The 15,876-nt window shown below is 42.1% G+C and overlaps 1 protein-coding gene across 1 annotated transcript in view; it reads right to left on the bottom strand.

The window, feature by feature from the left end:
* Window positions 1-15,876, bottom strand: part of cacna1eb (calcium channel, voltage-dependent, R type, alpha 1E subunit b) — a 66,081-nt gene that overhangs the window by 14,720 nt on the left and 35,485 nt on the right. Inside the window, exons 11-25 of the mRNA XM_084369047.1 lie at window positions 15,674-15,727; window positions 14,112-14,192; window positions 13,813-14,022; window positions 13,604-13,716; window positions 13,005-13,117; window positions 12,731-12,862; window positions 12,395-12,464; window positions 11,857-11,974; window positions 10,231-10,298; window positions 9,909-9,976; window positions 6,470-7,231; window positions 5,300-5,565; window positions 4,906-5,035; window positions 4,691-4,820; window positions 152-211 (exon numbers count right to left, since the gene is read on the bottom strand). Coding sequence (XP_084225173.1) covers window positions 152-211; window positions 4,691-4,820; window positions 4,906-5,035; window positions 5,300-5,565; window positions 6,470-7,231; window positions 9,909-9,976; window positions 10,231-10,298; window positions 11,857-11,974; window positions 12,395-12,464; window positions 12,731-12,862; window positions 13,005-13,117; window positions 13,604-13,716; window positions 13,813-14,022; window positions 14,112-14,192; window positions 15,674-15,727 — 2,375 coding nt within the window. The remainder of the gene's footprint in view (window positions 1-151; window positions 212-4,690; window positions 4,821-4,905; window positions 5,036-5,299; window positions 5,566-6,469; window positions 7,232-9,908; window positions 9,977-10,230; window positions 10,299-11,856; window positions 11,975-12,394; window positions 12,465-12,730; window positions 12,863-13,004; window positions 13,118-13,603; window positions 13,717-13,812; window positions 14,023-14,111; window positions 14,193-15,673; window positions 15,728-15,876) is intronic.

Genomic DNA, 15,876 nt, shown 5'->3' on the forward strand with positions numbered 1-15,876 from the left:
AAACACACGCCCACACGGACACACAAAGTGAACAGATTGAATACACACCGGGACGGAGACATCTCTGAGTTCACCAAGAGCACAGTAAATTCTTTAAAAGTGTTGATTTGAGGTTGCCAAGGTGGAGAAAATATTTGTTTCAGTCACGCACCTTGATGATCATTTCAAAGGTGAACACTCCGGTGAAGACGTAATCGAAATAACGCAGGACCTGGAAAAGTTACAAACACACAAAATACACATAAGAGTAATTTATTAAAGGGGCTCTGTGCAATTTGAAGTAATTTACATGTATTAATCACTTTTTCATTGGCCATATGTGAGTAGATTGTTACATGATGTGAAAAATGACACCTTCCCCGTCTCTCTTGTTGACTAAACAAGCCTGTGGACTATTTGTTTAAGTTGTCTTCTGTTTCATCACAATCACAATTTCAATGTTTTTTTTTCTCATTTTCATTTCTGGCACAATAATGCTGAGTTCACATGGATTTCCGGCAGATGGTAGACAGCAAACTGGATATCATTTCAGTGGAGCAGGATGGTAAAATTAGGCAAGGCCGGCAGAGAATAAAGGGAAAGGTAACAGTAGACAGCATTGCAATCCATAGTTAAGATGTTTTAACTTCTTTGCCGTCCTCCGTTACAGAATTTACGACCGGGTGTGACGTAGCTCCCTCACACAAGGAGAAAACATGGCTGACAACAAGAAACTATAACTAATACCTCTCAAATTTGCCGGTGAACTTAAACCTCAACTCCGTTTTACCTTCTTCTGTACTTCATTTTCTCTTAATGTAAAACCATCTTGTACATCAATTCCTCTTTACAATAATCATAGACCACTGGACTCTGTCTGTTATTCATTTCGTCGCTATACTGAGTAATATAACTTCAAAGCGGGTGGGGCACCTTTCTGATGTTTTAGTTTCTTTGCTCTTTGTTTGCTTTCATTTCTTTTTATAATTGCGTTTGTTTGTTTTTTTGTTTTTATTTTCTTCCTACACACACTGTCTTCCTCCTGTGTGTGGCAACCCCTTGTTTGTTACTGCACGATTAATAAATAAAAAGAAAAAGGAAAAAAAAAGAAGCTATTTCTAGATTAATGAGATAAAACTAGTGCTAACGCCTCGCAGATGTCACCGCACACCAGTCAAGTTGTTGTTGCTGAGTTAAGGCGTTGAATGATGGCCAGAACATTTAATGACATGTCAGAACTTCATCATTTTATCCTGTTAGACTTTTTTCTAAAATCGTGTTGTAATTGTAACGGCCAAAAATGTGTTTTGTGAGGGCACAAGTGACCCAAAAAGACACAAAATAGTTGTATCTAATATATTTTATTCCATTTTTGTAAACACTGAAATAAAAAATCACATCTGAAGTCGTCTGCACTCGCAAGTCAGTGTATAATATTTTTGAATAATGCACAGCAGCAAAAAGAAACGTGTTTCAGCCCTAGACCTTCCTCAGTGTTATTCTTCTGATGATGATTTTTTGTGATTTTTGGGTTGGCACTCATTACACTTGAGTTGAGCGTGCCAGTTCTTTAGTTTGATGAACAATATGACATCACCATAGCAACAAATAGTCATGCGTGTTTTGTCTTGCCTTGCTGCCATCCCGTCCCACTGTTTGTTTGTTTTTCCCGTGCCGTCCAGAAGGTGTTGTCCATCTGCCATTCACACTCTGACTGAATCCATGTGAATGAGGCGTAATATCTCCCAACGGCACGCTTAAATATTGACCATATTTTGTATCCATGGTGCCTGGTTTGAGCATACCTTTTTGTGAAAACACTTTGCTTAGACATAGTATTGATTTGAGACAGCGGTACGGCTTCAAAGGAGTACATAAAACTCCTTGATCCCATCCAATCAGAGGAAATGAACCTGTGATCATCTGGTTGACCTGCTTCTTAACCCTTAAATTGAGAATGTAACTAATTCAGTGCGTTTACAAGCAGTTTCAGATTATAGAAATATGCAGGGACGCTACAAAAAGAAAAAAAGTTGCTGTCTATCTCTGGATCCCTTGAATCATTTGTTACATTTTCACTCACAAAAGACAGATTCACAAAGAACGGCTAAAATTTGTTCAGCAGACACCAAGATATCCTGGCTTTTAGTCGCTAGTATGGGTCAGGCTCCAAAATTTCTCAATACTACAGTTCCCATAATGCAGCATGATGGCATCTAACCCAAAGTCAGCAGACTGCCCCTTTAAAAAGCAACTTAACACCAGTATGAGAACAGTTATTAGCCAGTCTCACCTCTGAACACACCCAGGATCACTCACGGGTTATGTGAAAAGTGTGCACCTGTAGCCACACCCAGCAGTGATGTCACAGCGTCCCGAAGACCACCTGTACATCACCGCAGCCAGGTGAGCACTTAAGCCACTGGATGTCAGCAAAGACAAGATTTTCAAGCTCCTCTTTGAGTCCGTCTGCTCTCCTTCAACAGCAGGACAGTGACTAAAAAGATTATTTGGATCGCTCGCCTCAGATGGGAAATGACTGGCAGCACGGTACGTAGACGGTGTGTCACATTTTCTAATGTGACTGTGGATTTTCTCTCTCTCTCTAGTTTGTGCTTATTTGGTCACTCTTGACACTTTGCGCGATACCGAGTCGTGAAAAGCTGTGAAAAACAAACTGCACAGCTCTTTCCCAGGCAAAGCTGCCGATTCTCACCTTGCATGTGCGTGTAGCCAAATGTGTCACGACACATTGTTGCTGACACAGTGTTATGTCAACCCGAGATCAAACAGTAAACCTGAAAGCTATAAATGTAATCAGTAGTAATTCATTATTTTAGTCTTTGGGATTGAAAAGCTTCCCTTGAGGATACATGTCTGTAAAAGACGGACCTAAACTACACATGTCCATAAACTCATTGTTGTAACTTTTACGTTGGCCTCGGTGTATCACCATCATGTTGCTCTGCTGTGATGTCAGCGTCTGATTGTAAAGCCTTTGTGTCACTTGCAGTAATTAAAGACTGCTGAATAAAGCGGTTGACACTTCAGACATCAGCTGCTTCTTTAAGGCGTTTGTGTGCGACAGTCTGACATTCACACCCACTTCATGCTCGTGTGTTCATGTTGTCCTTGTCTCTCTTTCATCCTCTGTGTGTGTGTGTGTGTGTGTGTGTGTGTGTGTGTGTGTGCGCGCGCACTTCAGCTTTTGTCTCTTGTGTGTTTTTGTAGTCTGTCCTCTTTTCAAGTCTCCATGGTGGAGACGAGGTCGTGCGGCTCCGGTCTGTTTGGGATATGTTCACAGCCTATCTTTAATTCTGTCATCTTAATTGTCCATGCTATAATTTTGTTGTCTTAATTGTCATTACTGTAACTTTGAAGTGTGTTTGTCTATTCTATCACACGCCGTCCCCTCCTCTGTTAATCTTCCTGAAATTTCTTCAGTTTTTTCTCTGTTAAAGATTTTTTGTGTGTGTGTGAGTGTTTCCTTATCGAAATCAAGGGTCTAAAGCTGCTTTTCGATTGCACAAACGTTTCCCGGGAACTAGGAACATTTCAAGGAACTGGAATGCGTTTCCAACGTGGGACAAGGCTCAAATTAAGTTTCAGGGACATTGTTTCACCCCTCATAACGTCCCTACTTAACATTTCTGAGTGGTCAAGTACTTGTAAAAGTTTGTTTCAGCCACCAGTTTTTTAAAATCAGCAGCTACAAACAAGATTGTTTCTTTGCTCTGCTTTGACATGTTGATATGGAGTCACAGATGGAAGCACACATGGAAGCAAACGATAGACGGACGTTGACAATCACTGGTGTTTAATAGTGTTCAAAAATGATGTTGCTTTTTCATACATCACAGGGTTAATTTGCCAGTCTTTGTGGCGGAAATGATGACAAGATCGGGATGAAATAACCTTGTAGTTCCTTGAAAAGTAGTTCCTGGGACTTAAAGTTTCACCTACTTTGGGTGGAAACATGACTTATAACTTATAACATTAAAGGCTTATACCCTCGAAGTGCAGTTGAGTTTGTGCTCCCACTTCAGATGGGATGTTAACACTTTTAGCTTTAAGGCTGCAGTGATTTCGGTTTAAAAGAGATCTAAATAACATCTTTTTCAACCAGTTGGGGATCTTGGAGCTTCCAGAGTCCGCTATTATGCCGAGCGAGCTGTATGGAGCCATTTTATGTTTTATTTTCTCAAACTCTCTTTTTTGTTTCTTCACACAATTCTGCCTCTTTATGTATGTGCAAAGGAGGGCAACACTACGAATGCCTTTGAGAAGACACTGTCACACTGGAACAATTAACACATCTCGTCTTGCAGACACGTCTTGCTCGGATCAGCTATAAACAGTTTTTCCTGCAGTAGTGAATGTATTTTTCCAGCTTCTCCTGGCCTTAAGTGTCGTGGTCCTGAGTTCTAGTTTGGTGCATTCCTGTTTTATGTTGAAAGTCTCTCCTTAGGTGTCATGTTTTACTTTCCACATCCCGCCTTTGTCTGTTTCCCACCATTTTTCCTTTTGTTCCCTGTGGCTTTCTGGCTTGTCCTTAGCTTTTGGATTTTTCTTTTGGTTTTCTTTGCCTGACTTTTTATTGCTTGTATTCTGGATTTTTGGCCTTCAGCTCACATTATTAAAGCTCGCCTTTTGTTTCTGGTTAATGTGACATCATATGGACACTTACAAGAGAGACGTATTTCGATCTCACCTTGTTTCTGTCTGAATTGGTGCACACTGGGTCCTCAGCAGCCAGCGCAATGCTGCTCGCCACGATCACGAGGAGGATGGTCATCTCGAAGTAGCGCATAGTGACCACATAGTGACAGATCCTCCTGATGCTGTGGATCAGCGAAGGAGAAGATGTTAACACAAAGAGCCCAAAAAGCAAACGCTACTGCTGTTGTAGATTTTATCGGCTCTTACGGGTTGGATGACTTGAAGATGAACATGCTGTCTGGAGCAACACGTTTGGGAGGAGTGGGAGCTACATCCTCCTCCTCTGTCTCATCGTCTCTCTGGTCAGAGCTGTATGCCTCCAACTCTTTACTGTTCCCTAAAACACAGATAGATAGGGACAGCCAGGGATGTGAGAGAAGAGAAGAAAATGTTTTAGCTGTACAGGAACAGTTATGACAAAGAAAGAACAATGTGAGTCACAGTGCCGGTGCCGGTGGATTCATCTGAAAAAGACTACAGGAGTGGCACTCTCATCAGATGTCAGAAACACCTACACGAGTTCACCCAGAGTGATACTGATGATAAATCCCACTCTATGATGATGATGTGTGACTGCAGTGAGAAGTGATCACGGCGCTACCTGTCATGGGCGTGAGCTCCAGCAGCGGTTGTGCGGACATTTCAATCGCCACGCTGCCCTCCAGGTTGGACTTGTTACGTTTGATGGAGACCGGGCGGCTCTCAGACTCGATGGCCCTCACAGTGGACTCTGTGGCCTCCAAGGCGTGTTCCACTGGGACGTTTTGGCCATCGTACTGGTCGGAGTGCCCACCGCCGCCCTGTTCGGACCAGGTACAGTCCAGCAGCTGCTCACATTGAGGAGGGTCAGGAATGTCGCCACCGGCTCTGAAAAATGGAAAAAAAGATCATTGAGGGTTAAGAACTGTGTGAAAGCTTTGGTTCATTTAACTCTAGTATATTGCGGCAACTGCCCATTGTTCCGATGGTCAGTCCATTGAACAATAAAATGGTTATCCTCAAAACATAAGCCTACTGCTCAGAGGGCCTGATTTTCCAAAATAACACACTCCCCTGATTTTTTTTTGCCCTAAATATCTTCATGTTGAGTTTGGCTTTAGGCATGATGTTCGGTATAAGGCCAGACACGTAGCCTACTGAGGGCAAAACCACCACCGATTCAGCACTAATGCAATTCTAATAGAAGAGATCTGGGACAAAATCCACACTGTGCAAAAGACGAAAATTAAAGTGGAGCAATACATGGCCTCAGCAGTGAGACGAAACAAGTGGATATCTTTGAAAGAAAGTCACGCTCTTTTTTAGTATTAATTCCCATTTTTTGTGTTACTAACATCATCCAAGGACAGAAAAAAGACTAAAAAGACAATCGTCTAACACTGGAAAATACACATTTGACTTGTTTAACCTGGACTGTGGTAATGTCTTTCATGAAAGGTTGACCACCTCCATTGAAGGACCTCTTCTCATCCAGGATGGACAGGTAGAATGACTACAGCAGGTAAAACCTTTCTAAATGCACATGTGGGCATGTGGATGGTGTTTTGAGATGGACTTTTAACATCTGAATCTCCCAATTGTAAGAATAAAACAGAGAGATGACAAAGTGCAATTCTGACTCAAGAATATCCACTCACATTTCAGATAATTACACACAACGATGAACGGGATTAAATACAGGGGAATAAAAATATGCCTGACTTCACGACAAAGTGTTAAACCTTAAAATACCTCTTTGGAAATCTTAAGGGAAACGTTAGAACAGCCTTACCTCCGACAATCTCCTCCCACTTCTGCATACGGGTTGACGATGCATGTTCCATCATCCTGGACTGATCCTCCTTCTCCTTCTGTTTTCTCTCTCTCATCTCTGTCTTCCTTCTCCTCCCTCTCGTCCAGTATCTTCCTCTCCTGGCTGAGCGACCGTCTGACTAGCGGCACCTCATGTGGCGCCTGGGCACAGTCCAGACTCTTGGCTTCAGGGCGAGCTTCGCGGTGGCGGTGCCGTCTGTGTCGCGCCCCCTCGTCTGGCCCCTGACTGGGTCTGAACTTGCGGGCCATCCTGTGCCTGCCGCCGCCTGTGTTCCGGTGGTTAGCTCCTCCTGTTTTCTCCTCGCTCAGGTTGACCAGAGGCTCAGCCTCGGGAGGCTCGGGGATGGGGATGGAGATGGACATCGGTGGCTCGGGGAGGGGCATCCCCACGGACATGGGAGATTCAGGCAGGTGAGCCGGGCTGGCCTCTTGGGAGAGAGTGGTGGCATGGTGGGCGGTGGTTGGAGTTTCAGCTGTGTCCTCCGTAGGGCTGGCAAACAGCTCCTCTCTGCTCGCCATCTGGCGTCGTTTGCGTAGCTGGTTGGCTCTCTGCTCCCACACTGACATGTTGACCTTTCTCCTCCTCTCACGGCGGTTGGAGAAGGCCTTGGTGGGAGGCGGTTCCTCCGCTGCCCCCCCTGGACCCTCGGGTTCGTCTGGAAAGGTCGGTCGACCTCGGTGGATGGCTCGCTTCCTGTATAGGTAGGGTCTCCTCCTCCCACTAAGGACCACAATATATTTCACATCAATACAGGGCAGCAACAGGCCCAGATTTAAGGAATTGGTGACAAGAAACATCAAGACTTGTGTCCATTTAGCATACCAGTTATTTAAAAAATATTCAAATTAAATAAACTTGCAAGAAAAGGACAAACCTTTTCTGTGAATTTACAATGTTAGTTGACTATTAACAACAAGCAAAAATTCCCATGATAAAAATGTGCAAAAATACTTCAAGCTAAAAAATAACAAATACATCCAAGAACTGAAAAAAATGAGGATACCTGAGAGGTAAAAGACGGATCGAAAGAAAAACCACCATGACAAAAAAAAGGTAAGGTGCAGGAATTAAAGTACAAACATAGTTTAACATCGAGAAAATAATCTCAATAATTGAGTAGGAAAACTCAAGGGAGAAATTCTGTGAGACAGAGATGCATACAAATATACTTACTGGTGTTCAGACTCTTTTGGTGTCCATGTAATCAATGAGTGATTATTTGAAAACAAGACATTAGTGTTTTACAACATACACAGAACATTTGTTGTGACAGAACAAAATGTGCGATGGTGGTTTTAGTATCACCAATGTAGACATGTCATTTAAGGAAGTCCTCGATTATGGCTGTTAACATAAAATATTATTCTGAATTTAGGGTTCAACTTGATTCCACAGCTGAGTTACATTTTGGTCAGTGTCACATAACAGGCATAAAAACAAGACAACGTGATGGAAGCAGCAAAAACACTGTAATACACATCAAAATCAGCATCTCGATAGCTGCAACACGTACATGACTAACATTCAAATATGTAACAGACAAATGATACATTCAGTGTCAATGTTATCTGTCATTGATGTGGGTTTTTCTCTTTACATTGCTTTCACTATACAATTCGGTCTCGATATTTCCTACCAAAAATTAAGGATGAATTACAGCACAAAGGAAGCGAGTCCATCATTGCATAACCAAAACAGGAAGAGGCACAGTTTTTCCTGGTCTCTATCCACATGTAATGGTGTAACATCTTGAATAACCGTGGGAGACCCCCGCTGATGGAGGAGGCAAAGAAAGCGAAGAGGGAGAGTGAGAAAAACCGAGGTGAACGGACTGACGTTCATTTGATGGAGAGCGCCGGTGTTGTGTTGTGTGTATGTTCCCCTGTTGATATGTGTTTCCCCCTTACCACCAGGACTTGCGACAGCTGTTCTGTCTACTAGATCAGTGAGCAACAAAACCTGCCGAGTGATTAATACACGTGGGTGTTTTGCTCCGTCTTTTCACATCACTGAGAACAGGGCCTTTAGGTCAAACTGGGATTCTTATCTTTTGTTTTGGACAGTTTCCAGGTTAAACTTAACTAAAACTATTTCACTAAAACCAAACTTAAGTTGCTTAAATTGCTCCTGACAAATATCCCATATTCTAATAAAAACAAACAAAAAAATAATGAAACTATTAAAACTAAACTAAAACTGAACACTTGTATGCCGCAAAAACTAAGCTGAAACGGATAAATACCCTGTGGAAAATTAACAGAAACTAAACTGAAAACAAAAATTAAAAGCGAAATAACCATAAAAACTAATGAAAAATCCAAAAACATAATAACTGTGGTCCTGCTGACATTAACTATAAATAAAGGTCCAGCACATAAGCAGAAAAAACACGTGTCAATCTTTAATCACATTAAATGTTTGGAAAAATCAAGCTAGAAATGGAAATAAATAGAGATGGCAGTTATTGGTGCAAAACATGCAGTAGAGTCCTAACTGAGCCAGGACAGAGCTCTGAATGAGACACTTGGTGTGTCCCAGCAGCATCCTCAAGCACTCTTGAGCCAGAGCTGTTTTGGAAATCGGTCACTCTGATGCGTCACATACTACAGTAGCTTAATGGTGCCTAGAATAACTCCATTGTCACACTGGCATGATGATCAGAGTCATACTAAGTCGGGAATCGTGTTCAAAATGTGACAAGCTCCAAAATGTGCCTCCTCCCAGTAGAGTGACACGTTGAGACTTCCCACTGTTCCCAAAAATCTTTGGAAAAAAAACCTTTCTGCCCTTCTCCTGACTTACTGGATCATTAGGCCTGTGGGAAAGCCACCACCAGGTCATCGGAGGGAGCAGGAAATGACTGACGAATTACTCTCGTTAACAAAAGAGGCTTCCCATTACCAATGACAGGCAGTAGATAATTACAGGAGTCTCAGTAATGCTGCAACATCAGTCTGTCAGGGTTCATGCTTTGAAATCAGGCACATTCAATCAACACGTCATCAGTGCTTCAAACATGCCTCGCTAACTTTGCATTCACCATGCAACCGAACTGATTCTCAGAGTCCACAATCAGTGACATTGTGGATTTATTCATTAATTGATTTTTAAACATCGCTCCTTTAACAGAAACAGCACGGTGATCAAATTCAGAACCACTACCAGTCGTCCCACAGCATCCACACTGTATCTTAAGTAAATCTTAGTGTGATTTGCCGCTGAAAGACAAACAAATTGGAAGAATCATGACACATTTTTAGGGCCAATCTGACGTGAGGAGATCCGATCGAAGACACAGTCAAACACTCACAACTAAGAGCTACTTAAGAGCTGTGAATGCTCCGGGTATCTCGTCTTAAAAAACTGCAATTTTGTTAGCTTTTGAAGAATAACTTACTCAGATATCAGGCCGTCTCTGCCTCTGGCATATCGCTGGTTGAAGAACTCCTCCTCCTCCTCTTCATCCTGACGAAGACAAAATGATTTATTGATAATGATAAACTCTGTTATATGGCACTTCTTAAAACAAAGTTAGACGGTGCTTTACAAGACAAAAGAAAACTGGTAGACAAACAATGACTAAAAGCAAGAAGCATCATATTAGAAAGAGTAAAATAAGTCACATAAAGAGTTAATAGATGCCTTTGCATAAAAATAGGTTGAATACTACACTTGGTGTGCGCTATATAAATACATACATTTTATAAAACATTGCAAACCTTTGTCAGTTCCTGTGCGTTGGCCAGATTATCCACAGCGATGGCCAAGAAGACATTCAGCAGTGTGTCTGTCAGGAAAGCAGTTATGAAAAAAAACAAACTGTGGGAACCTATCAAGGTTTGTGCTCTCCTCGCCCTTTTCTTAACAAGACTCAAACAGACTTCTAGTTTGTTTGACAAAATAATGTAAATATAACCTCTATTTTCTCACATCTTATGGTCTCATGCTGACGTTAGCTTTACGTTTACCTCACAGACATGAGAAAGGTATCGATCCTCTTATCTAACTCTCTCCAAGAAGCCGAACTATTCCTTTCGGTTTCAACAAAACCTGTAATGACGGTAGAAAATATAATGGGACGTTATGAATTTAATTTCCCGACGCTAAGTATTTAACAAGAACATTAAATTCATCTAACCTGACTCACCAGATGGTTTGTCATACCATCTGGGATGTTGTCCTTAAAAACTGTTTGGAAAAGGGCAGGCACTTTCAAAAAATACTTGGCAGTAGATTGGACGAACCATCTGTCAATCACTGGTTATGAGCTGGTTCTGGAACTGGTTCCCTCCACAAAAAGCCCATAGGATTGGGTTTTGGATTATTGCAGAAAATAAGCTCTGTGGCAAACACAAGTTTATGATACTTACACGTGTTGCTGAGCAAGATAACCTTCACAAGAGAACATCACTTTTATGATTTTTGAAGTGTAAATGCTATCACCAGAAGTGAAAAGCTAACGTTAGGCTTCAGACAAACTCGTCGCAGTTGCATGACTTCAACGTCACCAAAACTAAGCACATTTTACTATAAATTATAAATATACAAGTTGGAAAGATAGAGCTTCATCGGTTGGGATCTTTGGGCACATCTCATGGTCTTCGTCAGCAAATACAGATGGCTCAAGGGTCATCGTGTTACCTGTGCATCAATAACATCATAACATTGTCATAAATGTGAGGCTAGGTCGTAACCACTGTTTCTCTAGAACACTGGTCGTCACATCTACACCATGCCTGTAGCTGCCATCTCTAGCCTGTTGTTTTCTCAAAGGAAACACTAACTGGGCTGAAACCTTTCAACGGAGGGTGCCGCTCAGCCTTGCTGCCAATCTGGCATGTTGGCCACTCGTGGTATTGCAGCGAAAAAATTCTCCTGTGGCCCAAAAAGCATTTCATACATAGGCCACCATTATAAAAGGGACGTCTGTAAAACTGTTGACAGGACAAACAGGGTCGATTATGACTATTTTTGATCCATGGAGGTTTTATATTTGTAAGACTTCCCTCAAGCTGAGAAAAATGTGAAATCTACGGGCCAAATGGAAACTCACTGGCGGGGGCCTGTATATCTAATGGGCCGCACAACCAGGAAGTAGACGTGGAGGCCAGAAAACATTTTGGGTGTATGCACAAAAATAATATAATTCTGAAAGAGGCTATTCTACTGCTATTTCTGCAATACAGTGACTTTTCAGGACTTTTATCTGCGCTAAAGTCTTCTCACACTGTGTTCATACCACTTTTACTCAAGTAAATATCTGAATACTTCCACCACTGATCATGTGCAGATGTAAACCCTATTTCAGAGCTCTCTGACCACTCTTGAAGAGTCAGTAAGGATACAATTTCCAAACAAGGTGAGCACTATGAAGTAGATCGATGACCACATGCCATACTGGACTCCACCCTGCGAGCGGATCCCATTATACATCACCTCGTTCCAGTCCTCACCCGTCAAAATCTGCAGGCAAACGCACAGAATATATAGCATAAATAATTACAATGCCCGTGTGTGATTCAAGAGAATATTGGCCTTAAAATACATTAATCAGGAGATGTATTATCTGTCTGCAACACCAGTTTATGATATGCTATTAAAAGTGACAGCAAGATCAGTAATTACTACGTGTGCAGATCAAAACAATCTTTCACAGTGCGGTTGGTTTTGTAGCTGATCTGATGTGCATTCGTTCACGTTTCACTTGTCTTGATATTCATGTGCGCATATGTGTGCATGGATGTGTGGGCTGATAGCGGAGGCAGGGGGGTGGAGAGCGAGTGAGCAGAGTTGTTTAATCTGCGCCTGGGGTGAGAAATATCCCAGGGTGCAATGTGTCATGGAGAGCAAGCAGAACGGGGGGGGGATCTGTGGGAGCCAAACCTGAAACACTGTCATGATGGCAGCTGGAAATGTGTCAAAGTTGGTGGGAGTGTAATCTTCAAAGATGAACCTAGAGGGAAGGAAGATAGAAAGCGGGGTCAGATATGACCAAGGAAAGAATAGGAGGAGGAAGGAAGAGGAGGAGGAGGATGTAGAGCTATTTTCATCCGGACATGTCATTTCCTCTCCTCTTCATCATAGGCGCCATTGAGAGAAACTGCGGATCAGTTTGCGGGGCGTAGAAACCGCTTCGAAACTGCGGCACGGTCAGATGCCGATGTTAAAATGCGAATCAAGAAGAAACTAGTCCTGGATAACTGTGAGGATGTTGCTCACCTCCCTCCGAACAGCTGCATCCCCAGCAGAGCAAACACCACAATGAAGAGAAAGAGAAGAAACAGCAGGCTGATGATGGACTTCATGGAGCTCATGAGGGACACAACCAGGTTCCTGAGAGAGGCCCAGTATCTGACAGAGAGAAATCACACGCTGTTTGTCTTTTTGAACACAGCTCTGTAAAAATATACACAGACAAATATGCTACAAAACCAGGCCCGAATTAGCTGAAATGCGTTGTTTTTCATGCGAACAGTCTCGTTGTCCCACTTACTTGGTGATCTTGAAAATTCTCAGAAGTCTCAGCGCCCTCAGCACACTGATCCCAAACGACATGCCCGGCCTGAAGAAGCCCCAAACCACCTCGAAGATGCTGCCGACAATGACCTGCAGAACATGTCCAACAGCAAAAAACGGCTCCATCAGTAAATGAGAGCTGATGTGGACGTGTGGGACGTGTTTTTACCCTCTAAAATCTATGTGGCACAGTAATTGATCATAACTCAAGACAGACGGATTATCAGAAATTCAGAATAATTCTGATTATCTGAATCTGTATTTTTTTTAGTTTGATTGCCAGGAAAATAAATTACTCAGTTACCCATGTCTCTCGTCCTCCTGCTCATGCAGTAATTCAATTTTTATCTTCAATTTCCCCCATATATAATACGTAGAGTATTTATGAATGTGGTGGCTACAGGCTGGTGTTTGCATGTGCTTAATACATTTGTGAGAATGGTTTACTTCCTGATTTATTGGCTTCTCCACCAGAAATCGACTTTTCTCCTCTGTGATATAAAACAGAATTGCTTTTGAGTCAGTTTTTCTTTTCTAGTGCAATATGGAGTCAGAATGAGAGATGAAGGACCTCACCCCACAGTCGAAGCAGTTGAAAGATGAATGGAAGTAGAGTCGGAAACCCAGACCATACATCTTCAAAAACATCTCAGCCAAAAACAGCCCCAGGAAAACAAACTCTGCATAGTCTAGAGATGAGAAAACAAAAAAAGCAATTCAATCAGAGGAGAAGGAGGCAGACATGACCAGACGTAGTAAATCTAGAATGAGATGTAAAAACCTACAGAGGAAGATGGTCAGCCAGTCGGGCTGGTTGTGGTGGACGATGGCCACACAGATGGTGTTGAGAGCCACCAGACTGAGCACCATCAGGTAGAAAGTGTCTGTCTTCACCATGCGGCGGATGGAGATGCGTAGCATGCGCTCCTTACGCCGCAGGTAGGCAGCGGGGCCGCGCCGGCCGCTGCGGAAGTTCATCCTGGATCGTGACATGCCTGAGAGAGACGGAGGGAGAATCACAGGTCAAAACATGGGAGGGCAGGAGGGTGAGGAAGGAACTGGAACGGTGAAGCTCTTCACTCACTGGCTGTAGACGTGTCTGTAAACTTCTCGTCCCCTGGCGCTCCTCTCCGTGCACCGGTCTTCTTACTCGCTCTCTTTAGCACTAAAAATGTTCCACAAAAAATTCATGCTATAAAAAATGTTATTGACTGAATTTCAATACAATGGAGATATTTATATTATGAACTACAGGGTCATTTTAACAGTTTGTAGGCAGAGTTATTACACCTTTCTGTCATGGTTTGAGTTTTTGGTTTAGTCATTTCCTGTTTTATTTTGTAGAATTCCTCCTCATGTGTCCTGTTGGGACTTTCCACTTCCTGTCTTCGTCTCTTTCTCGCCCTTTTTGGGTGTTTCGTTTTTTTTCCCTAAGTCTTTGTCCGTTCGTTTGTATCCTCATGTTGTTCCTGCATCTCCAGTGTACTCTGTTTTCTGGTTCTGTTTTGTTCCTGGTGTTGCTCGTTCTCATCCCTCAGCTGTTCTCAGCTGTCCTGCCTGTGTCCCCTGTTTCATCCTCACGTTATTAAAGCTAGTGTCTTGTTTCTTAACCAGACTGTCGTTGTGTCTTTTTTTTTACGTATCTACAGTTATCAAATTAAAATTAAAATTAAAATTAAAATAATGTCGAATTAAGCATGTAACATTGTTGGTTTCATGACGCAATGATGGCTTTTTATCCTTCAGACATAGGTATTGGTTGCGTAAATGCCTGTTTATTCAGAGCTCTCATGAGGGTGAGAGTGGGGGCATTGCTGAAGGACAGATATGAGATGAAAAGTTTATTTATATGAAGAAAAAAGAGTGTTCTCAGTTATCTCACTCTCCGTGAAGGATATTAAACCGTATTTTGCGACTGATTCCTGGTTTAACAGGTAATCAACTCTCGCCCCCGCTTCTCACTCATCATTCATTAGTTTAGTTTATAACTTTAATTTGACTTTACTGCCTATTTTATGATGAAAATAATTTATTCTCATGCTGTATGTAGAGCGATTTGCAGGATTTCAATGAATAGACTGCTGGTCAGATGGTGATTGTGTTTAAACATGTTTTTCTTCTATTTTATCTTTGCTCTGCACTGAAAAGGAGAAAAAAAAAAAATTCTCCAGATGGATCTGACATGAGAAGAATCTCCTCATTACCTTAAAACAGACTCATTCACAATATTTCCTGTTTAAGTTGACTGATTTCATTTCCTTTGCACACAAGAGGCGATAATTAAGTGATAAATAATATGGCAGGACACGACGTGCAGCATCTCAGCCGTATTCCTGCTGTGATTTTTACGTAAAAGTGACTCATGAGGCCGACGTGTTGAATTGCCAACATGTTTACGTAACGAGGTTCATATCTGAAAGAGGCTGAACTGGTAAAACAAGCATTAGTGTTGTTGCTATGGTTACCTGCAGCTTGCACAATGATTTACAGTACAGTTGTGGTTAAACTTGACCGGAAACAAGGTTTGACATGTTTCCACACACAAGATGAACAACAGAGCATTTCTCTGTGGCCATTACACAACATGTAATAATCGTATATCCACGTGTGATGAAGTGTAGGTGTGTTTAAAGTGTGCGAACTCACCGTCTAACGGCGATCTCCCTGAATTTTTATTCTCCTCTGCCAGCATTACCTCCTCTGTAACACAATAAAACTGGAGGTTATACACAGATTTATTTTCATACTGCACAATTTATACCATCAGACGTGTAAACACACATTTCAGGCTTGTATTCTTTAGGATGTCTGCGAACGTTAACAGGAAACTGAGGCCAAACTGATGTAAA

Source organism: Pagrus pagrus (genome assembly GCF_965226575.1).
Source record: "Pagrus pagrus genome assembly, chromosome: 12".
Classification (NCBI taxonomy): Eukaryota; Metazoa; Chordata; class Actinopteri; order Spariformes; family Sparidae; genus Pagrus; species Pagrus pagrus.